At 43.3% G+C, this 19,002-nt stretch overlaps 1 protein-coding gene across 1 annotated transcript; it reads left to right on the top strand.

Annotated features, from left to right (window-relative positions):
* The first annotated feature begins 530 nt into the window (after positions 1-530).
* nalf2 (NALCN channel auxiliary factor 2) lies at positions 531-18,135 on the top strand. The gene is made up of 3 exons (XM_048231667.1): positions 531-2,018; positions 14,847-15,018; positions 17,412-18,135. Exons 1-3 carry the CDS (start codon positions 1,299-1,301, stop codon positions 17,711-17,713), a joined length of 1,194 nt encoding a protein of 397 aa, XP_048087624.1. The 5' UTR covers positions 531-1,298; the 3' UTR covers positions 17,714-18,135.
* Positions 18,136-19,002: the final 867 nt, after the last annotated feature.

Here is a 19,002-nt window from a genome sequence, read left to right as displayed (position 1 = left end):
ACAGATCTGTTTTGCTTCATATAATATAATAATAAGAAAGGTATTGTTTATCCATTTTCAATTATCAAATACTTTAAATAAGATAAAAAACAAATTGTTTAATTATGCCATACAAATTCAAATCATACTAAAAGTTTTCCTGGACATTTTTGCATTTTTGATTTTGCTCACACAATTTCTCACTGGCCTTTTTACTTTCTGTGTCAGACAGCCTTATGCAGTTCTACCAGGACCTATATTTTAATAAATTTAATTAGGCTTCATCATAGATGTCGTACCTGTCATCGCCATGTTATATTTGTTTGCAGAGGGAAACAATACTTAAACCCGTGTTTAAATTCTATATTCTATACACACAGTTAATATCTGAATCTAGGCTTTTTTCAAAGCTGGGCGACAGTGAACAACGAATAAGTGGTTGGACTTGACCGTGCGCTGTACAGATTTTAAATTGGCTGACATCTATATTTACGACTGAAATCGATGTAATCTCGCACAATCGAGGTGAACCCAGCTCTGTGATCACACGCCATTCAGTAGCCTATTAATCTGCACGCGAAGACGGAGCCTATTTTGCCCTCCACTACTTGCCCTGGTATCTGAAATTGCGCACATCTCTGATCAAGGGGCCGCAGACGGAGACGCACAGCCCGTGTTTGCGTTTTCCCTCGGTGTCGCCTTCCTGAGAGAAAGGGTGGCAGAAAAGGGGATGAATGAAAAGTTGGGGATGAATGGAGCTCTGCCCTCTTTAATGGACACGGGAAAGGACGTGAGGCGTTCCGGAGGAGAGCGAGAGCGCAGGCGCCCCACCCCTGCCTTCAATTAAAAAATCTCAAGGTTTTTCTGTGCAAAAGCGAAGATGGCGACAGACTGAAACAGCCAGCGGAACAGGGTTAAAGATGATGAGGAGGTACAGCTCTCTACACCACACTCGGAAGAAAAAATAAGTGCAATGCCTGACCATTTGAAGAGGACCATTCTCAAATAAGATTTCTTTACTGGACGTTGCTATGCGTTTCCTGGATGATGCTCAACTGGCGATGGACATGTCGGTCGGCTTTCGCGGCATGTCTAAATTGAGACTGTTTAGGGAATATTACGCCGGTCGTATTCATTCTGTTATGAATTGTGAAAATTAAAGGCCAGTGGTTCGACAGTTGTTTGATTCCCTCGATTCAACAGCGTGGACAAATACATCTATCATCATGTTGCAAACGAGGTAGGTGACATTGTTTTGGGGGATATATTGCGGAGGTGACAAGCCCATCTGAGCTCGCTTTTGTCTCCCCCCCTAAAATATGATCAGGGGTGCTTGGATGTGTCGAAGGGAAGATGACGCTGTGGTAAAAATTTGCTGTGCACCCAAACAAAGCGACAAACCATGTACCGACTCAGAGAGGGTACAGAAATGGCGAATGTCTTTGGCATCTCTCTTATTTTTCACCGTCCTTCTCTCTGACCACCTCTGGCTGTGCGCGGGAGTTAAGCTCAAGTCCAAAGACAGGAGCCAGCGTAGAGCCTGGGGCAACGCCACCGACGGGGCCCAGCCGGTCCTCGGGGGAGATAAATGTGTTTTTCTTAGCAATCAGACCAAATCCGCGCCCCCCACTCCTCAGTGCACTGACCCCCAGAGCCGGACGCCTCTGGAGTCCTCATGCATGGCTCTGTATCGGCAAAAAATCGGCCTCATGGGATCATTCTCAGCTTCCGCGGTCATGTCCCCCCATATGTTCTTGGAATACTTTCGGAATTTCAGCCTCTCTTTTTGTGACACTTACTCCGTGGCAGACCTGCTGCAGGGCATGGCGAGCCCGGACGGGTTGAACTGCAGCCTCGCGAACGTCATCCGGGAACTGTTCGGCGGCGGAGAGGAAGACGGGGATCTGTGCAGCGCGTGCGTCCAGGCGTACGCTAGGCTGGATCAACATGCTCAGGAAAAATATGAGGAGTTCGACCTCCTCTTTCTCAAGTACCTATCAGAGGACTATTCCGTCAGATCGCACACAGAGTACTGTAAGGTAAGGGTTTGTTTCCCCCACCATAGCGCGCGTGTGAGTGTGTGTAAGCTCACGGGCTTGCGTCAGAGGTTGTGTGTGATGAGTGACAGCGGGGGGACAGAGGTGAGGCGAGGCCTTTGTGGTTTAATGTGCTGACGCAGTTGAGGCACTGAACTCATGTTCTGAAAGCCTACACTACATAGGCCTGCCCTACTCATTTTAGAGTAGGTAGGTATACAGGTTGCACAACCTGTGGTGAACCTAGACTGCCTGACCATGGAGACCCAAGCGCCTTTGCTGATCAAAACTAAATAAGATATTGGCTTTGGCCTTGGCCGTGTGTGTGTGTGTGTGTGTGTGTGTGTGTGTGTGTGTGTGTGTGTGCAGGGTGCAGGATCAAGGTGTCAGGGGAAGAAGGAGGGAATGTGTCTTTGTTTGTGAGTGGACTGTCTGTCCTAGTTCTTTTCCTCTCCAGGTGCACCACTCTGTCATGCTGAAGCATATTGGTCTCTTTGTCACTGTCTCTCCCCATTTCTCTTACTCACCTCCCTGCACTGCTGAAAGAAAACATGAATCTCTTAATTACTTAACAGAAGAAGTATCAGTAGTCACACACAATTATGTTCTGTGTGGTCTGCATTATGTTGAAATGTATGGTGGGTCCAGCGTTTGTGGTTGGTCCAGATTTCCTTCTCACTTATGCTGGAATCGAAATGCTATTCAAAACAGATGCTTTATCACTTTACATAATCAGTAGTGGGTATATTGTCAAGTTTGACGTTCTACGATTGAAAGTTCAGCGTCAAATCATGTAAGCCACTATTCTGCAAGCTATCTCAGCTCCTCTGTGTATGACAGCCAGCCATGCACAACGAAACAAAAGGCAGACAGTATCAGTATGCCCTCGAACAACAGGCAAAGACTGCTCCACATGTTCCACCATTTTAATGTGAGTGTAAGGCTTTTAGTCTACTCCACCCTCACACAAACCTGATAGCGATTCTTCCCGCATGTTTTAAGTGCACCTGCAGACACACAGTGGTCCAAGCAAAGCAGGATATAGCATGATAGTTTGTTTGAGGTGAGGTCTAGAGTTTTGTAAACCTTACTCACCACTGTAGCTCTTTGGTAATCAGATCAGCCAGCAACAAGACAGTGCCAGAGATGCCTTCAGGTGTACAGTGAGAGGAATGAAAAAGCCAGCATCATGTGGTGGCTTGATGATGGTGCCCATCCAATCCATCACACCCCAGCCTCTCACAACGACAACAACACCATGGAAACACATCAGTCGCCCACATTTCAATGACAGTTCCCTCCAGCTGCTTTCTGTTTCAAGACTTTGGATATGTTTTGTGAAATGAATGCTTGAAACGTGCCGTTTCCGCGTTGTCCTTTTTGCCCTGTCCTGGTTAATTTTTGCATTACTGTACTCCCCCTAATAAGCCAGGCTCGTGGGGAGAGACTTTTTAAAATGGATTCTCCAGTGATGATGACTTTTTGAGAATCGACTAAGAACTACTTGACTGGCATCCAAACAAGCCTAATTATAGTGTGCCCAGTGATTGGTTCAGATGCTGCCTCTGCAGACCCCAGTAATAATATTGATATTGCTGTCCTAGTAGCGTCGCCACTGTGATTGCTGCTATTATGCCATTCCTCATACTGCTGTCTGTTTGAGTAATTTTACATCAGTAATTACCAGCACCAGCATAACACTTACTTTCATAATGTGTTTTCTCTAACAGTAACATTACGTGTGTACTAGCCTCTTTGCTGGATACATGTGTTCCAAAAATCTTCCATATCACAGAGCGAAAGCACAGAACACAAACATAAACACAACTGATAAAGTTTTGAAATTGTAAGTTTCTTAGATGTCAATTAAAGATGGCCCTGGGTGATTTCTCAGTGAGATCTTTGATTTGAGCGAGCTTGTTAGTAAAGTTAATGAGGTTCTAAACATCCCTCTTTGTACATGCAGATTGATACAGTAGTGTTCCTAGTGCATCGGAGTGTGTCAGAGTGACAGCTCTGCAGGGTCTGCATATAAGGTACGCATAGCTGATCTGAGGGAACCACACACATACATTGAAGGCAATATGCATTAAGCCCCACATGTTTACGCACACAATACTTGTTCAAGGACAAATGTCTTACTGTGTTCACATTCACAGAAAAGAGGGCCTTTCAGACTATAGATTCTTACGGCTGTGCCATAATGGCTGAAGCACTCTCAAATAAAATAACATGCCACTCATCGCAGCTCATCTCTCACTGACAGATATTGCTAATTGCAATGTAATTGTCATGTATTTTCCCATGGTCCTTAGCCTTGTGACAGGCTATGGTGCTACAGATAAAACTATCGTGTTAGATTGTGAAAATACAAAGACCACATAGGGAATACATTTGGCATAAGACGAGACACACATTCTGGCTTATGCATGACAAAGAGTTGCCATTATTTCAAGGGTTATGTTTTACATAAAGATGTTCCATAGTCTTTGCTACTGTATGGTACTGGACTGTGTTGCAGCCTATTGCCTATGACACAATATGTCACAGTATGCACATATGATGACATAATGTTTGTCTGTTTACTGTACATTTTATAATACATCAAACTGGTATCTGAGTCACTATATACATCACTTCCTTTTGTGTGTTATGCTGCCATTGTCTTCAGATTTTGAAATTCCAAGCCATTTCCTTAATGTCAAAGGTGGGCACTTCAAGCTGTCTTTTGTTGCTGAAGTGACTGTCCCACTCCACAGAAGTAATAATGGTTTTGGCCCATCTTATCTGGAAGGCACAGTTTTCTGTCAGTCCCTCTCACAGGATTCACACTAAAGAAGAACTTTAAAACATCCCACTTCTCCAGTAGGGCAAACATCACTGAGCAGAGAGGCTTTCAGAAACACAGACAGCCAGACAGCCATAACTTTGTCAGTGCTGCCTGTCTGTTACAGCCACACCGCGGACCTAACAATAACCTGAGATACAGGAAATTTACATGTATTCATTTGGCAAAATATTATATCCAGAGCTATTTACACTTGAGGGACAATAAGCAAGCTTCAGGTGATGCTCCACTCTAAATTAGATACATTTTACATCCTCCAAGGCTTGGGCTGGTGCAGACTCTTTTTTTCCCCATTGGTCGGGAACATACAACCACAGGGCATTCCTGTCACATCAAAGTTTGTGTGTATGTGTGGTGGGGTGGGTGGCGTTTTCGAGTCACTGAATGTTTTGGTACTTGCACTTGTACTTTTCTGCAGAAGTGCACTTCATGACTTTTTGATGTGTGGGGGGGTCCCCTCTGTGTGAGTGTCTCTTTGCTTTGCTGGAGTCCTCTCCCCCTGCGTGTGGTGAGAACCCAGCTTTGTAGCCCTAGACTAGAGGGACTCCCCTGCGTTCTACAGCACTATGGTAAGAACCCAGCTCTGTAGCCCTAAGAGGGACTCCCCTGCTTTCTACAGCACTGCAGGGATCTAGAGCTCCTCTAGCCATTGTGTACAGATGGCCTTTACCAGAGCCTGAGGACAGTAGGGAACCTGGGATTGCCTTCTGACTGACCTTTTCTCCACCCATGGGTATAGACGCTTTGTTTACTGGACCAAGCAGGTGACCATACTGCTGCAGTAGTAAAGCAGCTATCCCCAGTGTAGTCCATTCTCTGGCTATGTCCTTGATGGCAACTGTTGCTTCTCTCGACTTCCCCACAGGTCTTTGTCATTGGTGAAAGCCATGTCACAACCTGAAGACGAGGGACATTGTAGCATTTTTTGTCAGTTTCTTATCAAGTTGTCTGATGCAGATCAAGACACGTCCTGGACAAAAGCCTGTCCCAGTTCCCCTAGCCAAGCTGCTTTGAGAGAAAGCGTTTATTGTCAGCAGAGCTACTCAGGTAAATGTGCGGTTGTTCAGCCATGAACCTTATTGCATAATGCAGAAATGCCTTATGTCCAGTCTGGTTGCCATAGGAGAGGCCCCCTTGCTTGGGGGATGAATGCTTTTACCACCCTGGTAGGACATTCAGAGTTACAGCACTCCCCTCTGTGAGGCTTGAAGGCAGTGGACTAGAATAATGAGTATGGAGGCTCCTCGTGGCGGCTCTGAATAGGTACGACTGGTGGCATTTTAGGATCAGGTGCCACCACCGATTTGTGGTCTTTGGAGTGGATAATATGTCTCTCTTGACCCTCCTAAAGGAGCTGTTTTGTGTGTGTGATCCCCAATGCGTCGCCTGTCCACTCTCCGTGTGTTGGCTCCTGGTAAATGATAACAGGTCTCTCGCACAGGCCTGGGCAGAGGCCATTTCGTCGACGGGAGGTGGTTACTCAGACAAGGAGACCTGCAAGACAAAGAGCGAGACAGTGAGAGAAAGCAAATGATAGAGGCAAGGCTGTTATTTACCCATTTAACTTCAAGCCAGAGAAGAGAAGAAAAAAAAACATTTTATTGTTTCAAGGAGAAGAAGAACAGTATGAAAGGAGAACCTAGGCCATTGGTCTGTACTTTTAAGTTGGTCTGCATACCAGTTGTCTTTTCTCACAGACTTGCTTTTTATTTCTCAAACCTTTAAAGTGAAATACGCATACCTTACTGGAGTGCTCACATGCATGTGGACAGAAATGCATGCTGGCGGCTGCTAGGTTAGTGGAGATGTGTTGTGTGGTTGTGATGTGTCCCCTTGAGTCAAATGGAGGATTCAAGTGCCTGTCAGAATGCACCAAAAAAGATGTCAGTGAATATTCCCTTAAGTGCAAATGCAGAGAAGGAGTCTGATTTTTCGGTCTGAGTCGAATAGGACCTTACCTTGTATTAGAATGTGGTGAACTGTTTTGTTGATGTTGTGCTACTGAACTCTTCTGGGTGATACACTGTATTAGTTAAGAGAATGAGGGGAATTAGTTTATTATTATGTTTGGCCAAGGTTTAAATAATTCCTTTTTTATTTTGGGATTATTGATATTTCATATGTGGATGAAACATTTCAAAACTGTTCTTTATAGCAAAAAAGGTGTTTTTGTATCACATTAAGTGGCAAAATCACTGAGTGTCTAAGAATTATGAAGTGCCATGTGTCACCATTAAATTCTGATCACAGCCACTTATCTGGTATGGAGCAGGCTTTCTATAATGACAGACAGAGGAGGATGGTTGGCACTGCCAATGGCTGTGCTGTGCTGATGATGTCACCAGTTTTAAACGACAAGGACAGTTATTTTCTTTAAAATGGAGTGAACAACTGCATGTAAAATATTTTTTGCAAGAAAGATGTTTCCTGTAGTCTACTTTGGGAAGGAGTCGTTAAGAGTTTGATGTAGGCTATATTTTTTAATTTTACGATGGTTACACATTTTGGAAATTGGAGATGAACCAAGGATTTCTAGGTCTGGATTCACCCTGGTGATACCCTTTTCTCTGTGTTGCCCTGGAATACTGCAATCTGTACCTGGACAAGACTGATATTAGTTTGAATGGTTAATGTTGCAGTCTGCCTGAATTAATGTCATTAAATAAAATTGATCAGGTAGTGTTTTAAAGGTGAATTTATGTTTAGACTTAAAGGTAAACTATGCAGTATTGGCCTTACTGTTTTCTCGTTTTTTGCTTCTTTTTCGCTGGCTCTGTCATGACGAATGTCTGAGAAACTCCATCGCTACCTTTTTCTAGCCGGTGCCTGGCGTGTATGTGTATTTGAATGTAGTAAAGCAATTTGTTACATTCGTTATACTTCCTGACACTGAGGCCGTCAGCCCGCCGGCCCACAGTTGCAAGGGTGGTTTTTCCGTTCACAGGCGCTAGGGGGAAGCGAGACGGCCACCATTCAACCCGAAAAAAGTCATATAACCATTCCAATGACTCTGAAGCTGTTAAATGAAGATAAATTAAGCTAAAAAACTTGCATATTAAGCTAAAAAACCTGCATAGTTAACCTTTAAGCTATTCTTAAACAACCAAGCAGTATTCTTCAATTTGTCAGGGTCCCTGCACCTGCTGGCATGTTGTCCTTGCTTGGACCCATGATTGACAGATGAATCATTAACTTTATTGGTTGGATTTTAGGATGTGTAGTTTTAGATTTGGGAGTTAATTGTGTGTGTTTCTTTTTCTCAACAAAGCCTACCCACAGAGCCCAGGATAGTCACAGGCAGAATCTTTCTTCAGAGCTGATTAATGAGTAGGCCTATATGTGAGAACAACTTTGGCAGATGTAACATTGCACTAATGAAGCATGTTGGTTAACCATGGCTAGAAACATCAACAAACTCCTTTTTCAAGCACAACAGCAGTGTCTAAAATGGGCACATACTTTCACAAGTAGTCAAACTATATAAAGACCTGCTTTGTTCGGGTCATCTCCAGAGAAAATGTGTTTTGACTGTTAACTTTACTGTCAGTAGGACTAAAGTACATTGTGCCTTTAAAGAAGTAGTTAATCTTCTCGATATCTTCCACTTTTGAGTGATGTCATTGGTTGTCATCAATAAGCCTTTTTACCGATAAATGAGGAGCATGAGCTTATTTTTAGGAAATGATCAGTGGTAAGCAATAACAATGGCCTGAACTTATGTATGAGTATGTTTGGGGGACATCCCTAACATGCCCCATAAATAAGAATACAGCAGTGCTATGATGTGGATTAAACCTGGCGTACTTCATACAGTTTTCCTCAGATAGAGGGCACCTTGTATTTGATCATAGAGCTCCAACTCTCCAACAGTCCTTTGTGATTGGGTCTCTCTGTCATGCCTTCAGACATGGTGTCAGTCAGACGTTTCAAGTGGAACTTTTATTATTGGTTAAAAAACAAATCCTCATGTGATGAACAAGGCTGTATCTGGGATTTCCTGAAAGATACATGTGGGACAGTCCATTTTATTTTCAGAGTCCTCTATGATCCATTTTGAACGCTATTAGCCTGGCCCCGCCCCCACCTAGATCTTCTTTCAAGGAGATCTAGTCTGGAACACCATAGTTCATAACCGTTTCCCTCAAACAAGAAAATGTCAGGCCAATCAGCGACAAGAGGGGAAGACGAAACCGAAACTTACTGTGATAAACAGAACCAGCAACACCTGCAAACATCAAAAAATGCAGTTGGAAAAATGCTGAAATGTATTTACAGCAAAGGTAGAACCACATACATTGTTTCCTGACTGTTGGTGCTGTTTGTTTTCAGTTTGTAAAGTTGTAAAATGTGAAGAAGAAGTAGGAAGTAACATTAGGAATCTCTGATCAATGTGATTGGTAAGGCTGGACCAATGATTTCATAGTGCCCGTCGTGATGCAAGTGTTGCAAACGTTTCCCAATCGAGTCACCAGACTCTATTCACTTTGTGACTGAGTTCTGATTTTTCCAGGCTAGGAATATGCTATGACCTAGTATGTCAAATGTCTGCTAGCACTTGAGCATAAAATAGCATCAAGCCTGAAGACTGTGTTTGTGTGTGTGTGTGTGTGTGTGTGTGTGTGTGTGTGTGTGTGTGTGTGTGTGTGTGTGTGTGAGAGAGAGAGAGAGATAATGGGCTTTCCTCTGCTGAAAGACTTTGAGTTAACAGGACCACACATATACACACACTCCTATACTCTAATACACTGTGGAGCAGACCTCCTCTCCCCAGTAGTCTGTCATAAGGACCGGCATTACCATCCAAAGCGCTGAGGAAGGGGCGGCTCACCCAAAGGAACCCGCTCACCCCGATACCACCAGCATTCACAGACAGGCACCTACTCCTTCATCGGTGATGGCAAACTTTCATTTCCTCCTGCCATTGTGCCTAGCTGCATCATGACGCGTTGAAGCTGATGCGTATGAGTCCCTTTACTGTCTCCGCCCTGGCTCTGATTGATGCCACTGTGTGATGATTCTCTGCGGAGCGGCGGAGGAGCCAACACTTCACATCAGAGGGCCCAGGCGATAATAAGATCTTTGGGATTTCCCCGTCAGCCCCGGGGGCCTATAGGAGGGACGCGGCGTGTGTGCACCAGAGGCAGGCGCTACACGGCACGCTCCATAGTCCCTCACAGTGCTGCTGCAGCAGCAGCACCACGCCAGAGAGACCAGAGATAATGTGAAGCTATTAATCCTCTCTCTTGTGTCACACTCCAATCGGAGTCCTTGTCCAGCTGCTTCATCATCGTTGCCGTGGTTATAAAAGCAGGTGCCCGGGGTGAAACCAGCATTTGTTTTGGGTGCGGGGTCAAAACGCGGTGGGGACGTTTCTGTTTTTGTACTGTGTGACAGTTTTCAGTACATAAAATATCCCACAAAATCTGCTTGTTCCTTAGATTTTTTCCTTGCCTTTATAATCAGTGTGGGTACTGCAATAAGTAAGCAGCATTTGTGGATTATACTATAGTTTTACCAAGGAATGTTCTAAATGAATGCTTAAAAATGTGATTCATTAGTCATATAAATACTCTGTTTGTAACCGACTTGCCTCCCCCGCCGCCATGTTTTTGAAAATCAATTAAAAGTTTATCACAAAAAAGATTAGATTAATTTGCATGAGATTAAATGATTTGTTTTTCTTTCACTACCTGAAACACTTGCCTATAGTGTTAGGTTAACTGTAGTGTTACTTAATTACAGTGGTGGTTGAGGAGAGTGACTGAAGGAGCTGGAGTATTTGATTCTGGAGCCACTCCAGGCTCTGGTGAGTGACTAGGGAGTGTGTCTCCGTGGGAGGTGAGAAGACCTCTGATTTATCACAGCTCAACTCCAAATGACAGGGGGGAAATGGCTGACACTCAGTGCAGATCACTGTGTAGTATGCTTTCTCATGGTCATGCATGGATCCACATATGGATATAGGCTACAGTGTTTATGTACTTATGTACAGTGTTTATGCATTCTGTTGCATTATTGTTTCCTTATGTCAGTATATTGCTTACATTGTTAGGCCTGAACAAAGCTGGAACAAGACAATGCATAAGATGCCCATGCTATAGCTATGTTGTTAACCTTGCTCCAGCCCTGTTGTTGCTTCATGTGCATGGTTGTCAGGCTAAACCAAGTAAAGGAATCATGCTGTGGCTGTCTGTATGTAAATGCCAGTGTGAGGATTGCTCGCCAGGCTCAGAGCATTTTGGCCCAGCATGGGGAAAAGCCCTTATTTTATTGATCTATCTAATCATCAGGGCTGGCTCAAGTATTCCAACGAAAATTGCTTCCCTCACCGTAACTTCCATCGTGCATGAAGTGGTCTGTTTACAATAAGTAGTGTATGAATGAATTGTATTAACTGACATAAGCATCTGTTACAAATTTATACAGTTTAAGTGGAAAATGCCATTTTGACAGATTGGGTATGACTGCACTGTAACCCTCCTCTTTTTTGTTCTGATATTCAAATGTACTGTCAAGGGAGTTATTTAACATGAGTATTATACAGTGAGTCGGCCATATCTGATGTTAATGAAGACAGTTAGGAGAGGCAGTGGGTCAGTACCCCTCCATCCCTCCCTCTTGGACAGTAGCTGGGAGGGGTCTACAGTCTCCATAGATACTAGTCTGTGCCTAGCAACCTTTTTCTGCAAGTCTTAGAGGATAACAAGAATTAAAAGAGGATTTCTTTTCATTTGGAGCAGCTACAGAAGGGGTTTCCATCAATATGTTACCCTCCGGAGGTTATCAGCAATTATCAAAGGACTTAATCGCAGGGAATCCTCATTTTATCAATGCAGGCGGAGTAAATTCCAAATATTTAGCAAATAAGATCATTAAGAGAATATGGATGAAAATATGAATGTGAAGTAATATTATTCAGTATGCTAGATAGGCCAATGCAAACATGAGATATGAAACAATGTTTATGATAATTAGCGTTGATCAGAACTGAAATATCTTGTTGCCTTAGCTACAGCTCAGGGTAACTCAGCTTGAATGCAGTTACTAAGAACTGTTCAGTGCTCTTTACTTAGATGTGATTGCTCAATGTAAACAGAATGACTTGAATATAAGAACACATGCACACTTTTTCTCTCATGCTCTTTCTCTCTCTCACACACACACACTGTCTGTCTTTCTCACTATTTCTCTCTTGCTCTCTGCCTCTCTGTTGGCTCAGAGAAGTTGAACTAGAACGTGCTTCCCCTCGTAATTAGCCTGTGCTCCTGTCAGATTCCTAAAATTAGCAGTGAGAGTTATCCGCGAGATTAGTATTCTACCAAACACACTCCCTCCTCATATGCAAAGACACCAGCAAAGCACAAAGCAGTGGAGCCCATTAGTGGTAGTTAATTACAGATAAAAGGTGTCCCCTAAAGTTAACATACTAATTAGAGTTGCAGAAAGAAATGTATTCAGACTCTATGTTCTTTAGTTCCCTCACAAGAGCCCACCATGTTGCTTGCTATATTAAGCTAAAGTTATGCTACCTTTAGTGTCATTTAGTAGTGGAGACATGGGCAGATTATTTTGACAGAAAGTACCCTGGTGTTGCAGTAGTGTTTGCTTATGGACTCACTTCAGGACTTGTGTGTGTGTGTGTGTGTGTGTGTCCGTGTGTGTGTGTGTGTGTGTGTGTGTGTGTGTGTGTGTGTGTGTCCGTGTGTGTGTCCGTGTATGTGTGTCTGTGTTTAGGGAAGGGGATGAGTGTTTGAGAAGGCCTCTGATTTATCACAGCTGAATTGTTCGTGGCAGGAAGAAAAAATGGCTGTCACTCAACATGGCAATTACTGCAAATTTCTGCCTGTGATTTTTTGTGTTTGTGTGTATATATGTGTGCGTGTGTTTTGTGTGTGTGTGTGTACTAAATATGTGTGAGAGTATACAGTATCTCTCTCTCTTTCTCTCTCTCTCTATCTATCTATCTATCTATCTATCTCTCTCTCACACACACACACACACACACACAAACACACAACCACATGATTGCATACTATTCTGTGGTTATGTTTTCAGTCAGTATTTTTTCTGAAACCCTAGCCTGGCTAGACTGTGTGTCCCCAGCTCACTTAGTGCTGGGATTATAGTCTGGAAAATAGCAATTTATGAGAATCAGCCAATCCAATTTTTGGTGGACTTCCAATCAGCGACCAGCAGGGAGTGGTTTAGGAAAAGCCGGAAAAAAGGACATTTGCCTCTGAAATGCAACTCTGACAAAAAATGGCTATTGTGGGAAAAGATGACAGATCGATTGAGTGGAGAGAATAAGGAGAGTCGGCCGGGCCTTTTGTTGAGGTAGACAGCGTTCTGGCTTGTCTGCCTGCTGGGCTTGAGTGAGTCTGATTTAGTGACTATCTCTCTCAGTTATCTGATTACTCGTGATGAGAGCTAGCATCAGATCCAATCACTTTGCATATCATTTGGATTGATGCTCATTAGCTACGCCCCTCCAGGCCCAGTAGCAATCCAATGGAATCGTTCCAAAGCACACTGAATGTGATTGTGGGTTTGGCAGAGCAGAGGCCAGGCTACCATAGCCCCCAGTACTGTAATTACTATTTCTGAAAACCCTATTTAGACTTTGACTTCCCCCTTAATGTCACACTTACAGCAGACGTCTTCAGCATCCAACAGGAACAGATGCGGTCCTGATCAGGATTAAAAGGGTATTGGGCAGAACGCTGGTGCTGAGACAAATATTTAAGGTTTTGGTATGTCATTGGCTGTAATAACATAATTATCTTAGTGTTGTGTGATAGTCATAATACCAAAGTTAGCAGATGTAATTTTGATTAGGTAGAACCATAGGTTTGTTTGGGAGATTTGAATAAAATGAGTTTGACTGTCCAGAGTGGGTGTTGGGACCTATTCTTGAAGCCGCACCTTCATGCTCAGGAGTGTGTCTGTGATGAAACAGATGGGTAACACAGGGCAATAAGGAGCACGGTCTTAATTTGGGATTAGAGCAGACTGAGCTGGCGTGTGTAGGGTAGACTGCAGGAATTGAGTGGAAGTCAGAGATCACAAGCTGTGCATCGGGGGGAGAGGTCTTCATGCCCTCCCTTTCCTGGCTAATGAGCAGGAGAGGTTAGCAGGACAAAAACGCCCAAAATCTCTGGACAGAGATGAGAATTTGACTGCAATTTGCGCAGAAAGGTTTTGATATTTGAGATGAACAACTGTTTAGGTTACACCCTTATTTCCATGCTCCTGAAGGTACATGTTGGGCTAGAATAGTTTATGAATATGTCTTAACCACTTTGTTTCCATTTATAGGGCTAGGAAAGACTCAATGAAGATCAATTTGATTAATTTTACTAAAAGTGTACTGGATTAGAATTGTAGGCTACACCTTCAAAAATATTTTTGTGGAAAAAAGACACATTGATATGCTGAACCATGTCCTCCTCTCCTCCTCTTGCAGTTATTCTGTTTTTTTTTTCTCTCTCTCTCTTTCATTATTTGTGTTCTACATTGTGTTTACATTTCATCTTTTATCAGAGATTCTTCGCGCCAGGCTCGCTGTAAAACTAAGGTACCGGTATTTGCGCTCCTTGGGAAACGATTCAGTGGCATTGGCTTGTGTTTGTGCCATGTGTAATCTACGGAGTCCTTCATCATCATTATTGAGCCCTCTGGTCTCCTCAAAACACCATCTTTGGTCTGGTCATGGGCTTACTAGTGACTCCACTATACCTGGGTTATTAAAGACAAAGCCTAGAAAGAACAGTCCATAATGAGACCTCCACATCACGACCAACATGTTGACATACATATACATCTTCTTTCTGTTTTCTTACAATAATCTAAAGCGTTTCACTGCAAGCACTGATGTAATAGACTGTGTGTTTGGACCATATTGGGGGATTGACACAGCTTTTTTCTGTGTGTGTGTGTGTGTGTGTGTGTGTGTGTGTGTGTGTGTGTGTTTATCCCACCTCTAGTCTGTGTACAAAGCCTGGCTGTGTTCTGAGTACTTCCCCACCTCGCAGCAGCAGTGCCTCCGCCGCATCCCGTGCAAGCAATACTGCCTGGAGGTGGAGACCAGCTGCCCCTTTGTGCTGCCAGACAACGACGACCTCGTCTACGGAGGCCTGTCCAGTTTCATCTGCACAGGTAGGTCAGCATCACCCAGCACTGGATTGGGGGTGCACACTTGTGGTATATGAGATATAGACATAATAGTCTCTTTCGGACCAAGTAGTTATAGGAACTTATCGTATTTTCCGGACTATAAGTCACACTTTTTTTATTTTTTATTTTTTTATTTTTTTGTTAATATTTTTATTTTTTTATTTTATTTATATATATGTTTTTTTCCTCTTCATGACACATTTTTTGACTGGTGCGACTTATACTCCGGTGCGACTTATTGTCCGGAAAATACGGTAGTTAGGAACAGTCCAGTTCTAAATCAGTTCTACTAACTACTCTCCCCGAGACCCGTTTTTCATTTGCGTTCACACTGACAAAATCATTGGAATTGTTGCCGTGTCATACTAGGTTAAGTTACAGGTTAAGAATATGGTGTCATCTAAGCATTCTGACTAGCACTAAATTGGAGAAATGAGTGGCTAAACTGTCCTGTCCAGTTGTCCTAAAGTGTGTGCAATTACATCTGATATTTTGGGGGATTCTTCGCGTAGGCTATATTGGTTACGCATTTTTCGGATGTTATGATTTGTATTAGGCTACTGCAGTCGACAATAAGCAGAGTTGAGGAAGAAACTACTTAACGTAAGAAACAAGGGATTAACTTAAAGTAATAATAATAATAATAATAATAATAATAATAATAACTTGGACTATACCGCCTTTCATGGTACCCAAGGTCGCTTCACAAATTGTGTGTGTGGGGGTTAGGGGTCAAAGGACTTAGTGAAAAGGAATGTTTTGAGGTGCTTTTTGAACATAGACAGGGACGGGGCAGAGCGGACATGGAGTGGTAGACTGTTACAGAGTGTGGGAGCATTGACAGAGAAAGCCCTGTCCCCAAAAGTCCACAACCTGGTGCGGGGGGTGGCCAGCAGGTCCTTTTCAGAGAACCGCAGGGAACGCGACTGAGTGTAGGGGTGGATGAGATCTGTGAGGTATTGTGGTGAGAGTCCATGGAGAGATTTGTAGGTGAGCAGGAGGATCTTGTCTTGACTGGCAACCAATGGCGCTGTTGGAGGATGGGAGTGATATGCTGCCAGGGCTTTGTGTGGGTTAGAACCCTGGCAGCTGAGTTCTGGACATACTGGAGTCTGCTAAGGGCCTTGGTGGGCAGTCCAGACAGGACACCATTGCAGTAGTCCAGACGGGAGGTGATGAAGGCATGGATGAGTGTCTCAGTTACTGAATGTGTGAGTGAAGGCTGGAGTCGTGAGATGTTTCTGAGGTGGTAAAAGGTGGGCTTGGTGACATTGTTGATGTGGGACCGGAAGGAGAGAGTGGAGTCCAGGATAATACCCAGGTTGCGCACCTCAGGAGATGGGGAAATGGAGCAGCCATCCACAACCAGGGCCAGGTCTCTAATTTTCCTGAGCAGTGGTGGAGGGGCCACCAAGTAGGGGAGAGCCGGGACAGTTCAAAGACTTTTTTTTATCAAACATAATTTACAAAGAGATCGTACCATACTGAAAGCTAATATTTTGTCACTAACAACCTACATCTGTCCTTTCATATGCAAATACAGTTGCATTTTCAGCTCTGAACAAAACTGTTCACTAATTATTTTAGAGTTGGACCAATCATGTAGACTGTCACTAAGGGTTCCTATGCAAAGGGAAAAGACCCTGCCCTGAGGTAGGAGCTGAAAGAGTTATAGGAACCCAAATCTGTCCTGTCCGAACACGAGAAAAAAGGGTTCTAGGAATGTTATGTTCTTGGAACTGCAAAAATCCCTCCGATGCGAAAGAGACTAATGTGAGATAACAGATCACAATGCAATCTATTAACTAGCTATACCATCACAGTACAATCTAATAACTAAACATGACAATCTACCATCTAGCTCCTTTGGTTTGAGACGCTGGTAGGATAGGATGATAGGTAAGAGCGTGTTTAATTTGGTGATGTCTCTGCAGAATGTTTCTTCCTGCCATATTGTTCGTCTGTGAATTGTCTTGGTGTATCACACAAAAACAGCACCCTGTAGAATTATTCAACAGAGTTGTTTATAGATAATACTACCCACTGCACCACACAGAATACACTGCTATCCAATTACTGCACCTGTCTTTATCTGTGGCTTGTTTGCGGTAGTGACCAAAAATATGATGATGTTTTCAGGTACTCCTGCAGGGGGCGTTGTTCACCAAGACAATCCATTGTGAAATTATATGTTTCTGTTCTTGTTCTTTGAAAGACACTGCATATTCTTTATATGTTATTTATCTCAAGACAATGAAATGAAAGGAAAGCCAAATAGACTACCCCAGAAAAAAAAACAAATCTGATTTTTGTGACACGGACATAACATTGCTCCTTGGCTCTTTGTGTGAGGCTCTCCTCTCTGTGTACTGCAGGGCTGTTGGAAGATCTGGACAGCAGTGGGGGACCAGAGTGTTGTGACGTCAGATGGAGCGGATGCGACCCATCCATGGGGGCAGCGTGCGCTTTGACCCAGCTCCAGGGGTCGTCGCCATGGCAGCCGAGGTCGTGGCAGGCAGTGTCATGTGCCTCGCGCCTCTGCAGTGGCAGACTGAAGCTGTGCATGCTCGTCCTCATCCTACTGCACACTGTTGTCTCCATCACAACTGTTGGCGGCGGCAACGCAGGCCTGGACGCCATGGTGACCCTGGAGGAGAGTCCGGTCAGGGAGGAGTGACCTTAACAAGCAGCACCACGCCAATCCTCTGCGTGCTCCAATCTCATCTGCCAGCCACATCCTTTCTTTTCCTGCCTCTCCTTCATGGACAAATCCAACTGACTCCTCTCTCCGTAGGCGTGGTAGAGATCTGCCATCGCATTGCCCCCCCCCCCCCAGCCTCTTGCTGAGAGATTCTGAGACATGGGACGGACAGCCCACTTGACCTGAGAAAGTCCCACCTCTTCCCCCTCCAAAATCAGATGGTGATTGGTTCCCCTGCCCGATAGCGGTGTGATGTCACAGTGCAGGGTATGAGTACAAGTGGCCTATTTACACTGATTCCGTTTTACAGGCTCGTTTTCGGAACTTCTGTGTCCATGTTACTGCTGCTGTCTCAGCCTCAAACATTTGCTTTTCATTTTGTTTTCAGCTATTATCTATTACTACTATATATACATAATATTATATATATATATATATATATATATATATATATATATATATATAGAGTATAATATATAATATATAATGACTAATGACACATCCATTCTGTAGTTATTGGGCATCATCTTTCACAGTGAAACTATAGTATTCATGTTCATGTTATGAAGTGCCAGATCGATCATATCACGTGAAACATTAGGGCTGCTAAGTTCTCTGTAAAACCAAAAGATAGTGCAGTGAACAAAATCATTCCCATGGTCATTTTACAGCTCTGCATGATTAACTTGGAACATTTGAAATGACACTGCACAATATTATCCATGGTCATAGCACAGTTTATCATCCTTTTATGGCATTATTTGGGAGTATGTTTCACCACATATGAAAATGTACTTTTGATTAAGTAAGACATTTGGTGAACATAAAAGCTTTGCTTGTTTTCAGGGTCTTCAGTAGGAACCATCACCAACAAATCCACAAAAATACTATTGCACAGAGTTCAATCAGTGACTACCTGCCATGGGGCCTTTCTAAACAATACGTTAATGACTTGGGAGACAGATTTTAATGAAATAAAGAAATATTTTCTCTCTTTTTGACATGCAGAAGATAAAAGGCGGTTGTGACATATCATATTTCCAAGAATGAGGAATGTTTTGTCACAAACCCCTTTTAAAACATTTCACAGGTTTTACTCGCTTTATTTGATACCGTATAATGTTTTTTATCACATTATTATGTCTCTGAAGATGATGTCTTAAGTTTCTTTGCTGTTTTGTCAGTTATAGGCCTTGTGATCTTTGAATGTTTCATGTGCTTTCAAAATGTATAAAAATGTTCTTTCATTTAAGTACACATCACTC

Source organism: Alosa alosa, chromosome 2 (genome assembly GCF_017589495.1).
Source record: "Alosa alosa isolate M-15738 ecotype Scorff River chromosome 2, AALO_Geno_1.1, whole genome shotgun sequence".
NCBI classification, from domain to species: domain Eukaryota; kingdom Metazoa; phylum Chordata; class Actinopteri; order Clupeiformes; family Clupeidae; genus Alosa; species Alosa alosa.
This window is presented reverse-complemented; position numbering and strand designations above follow the sequence as displayed.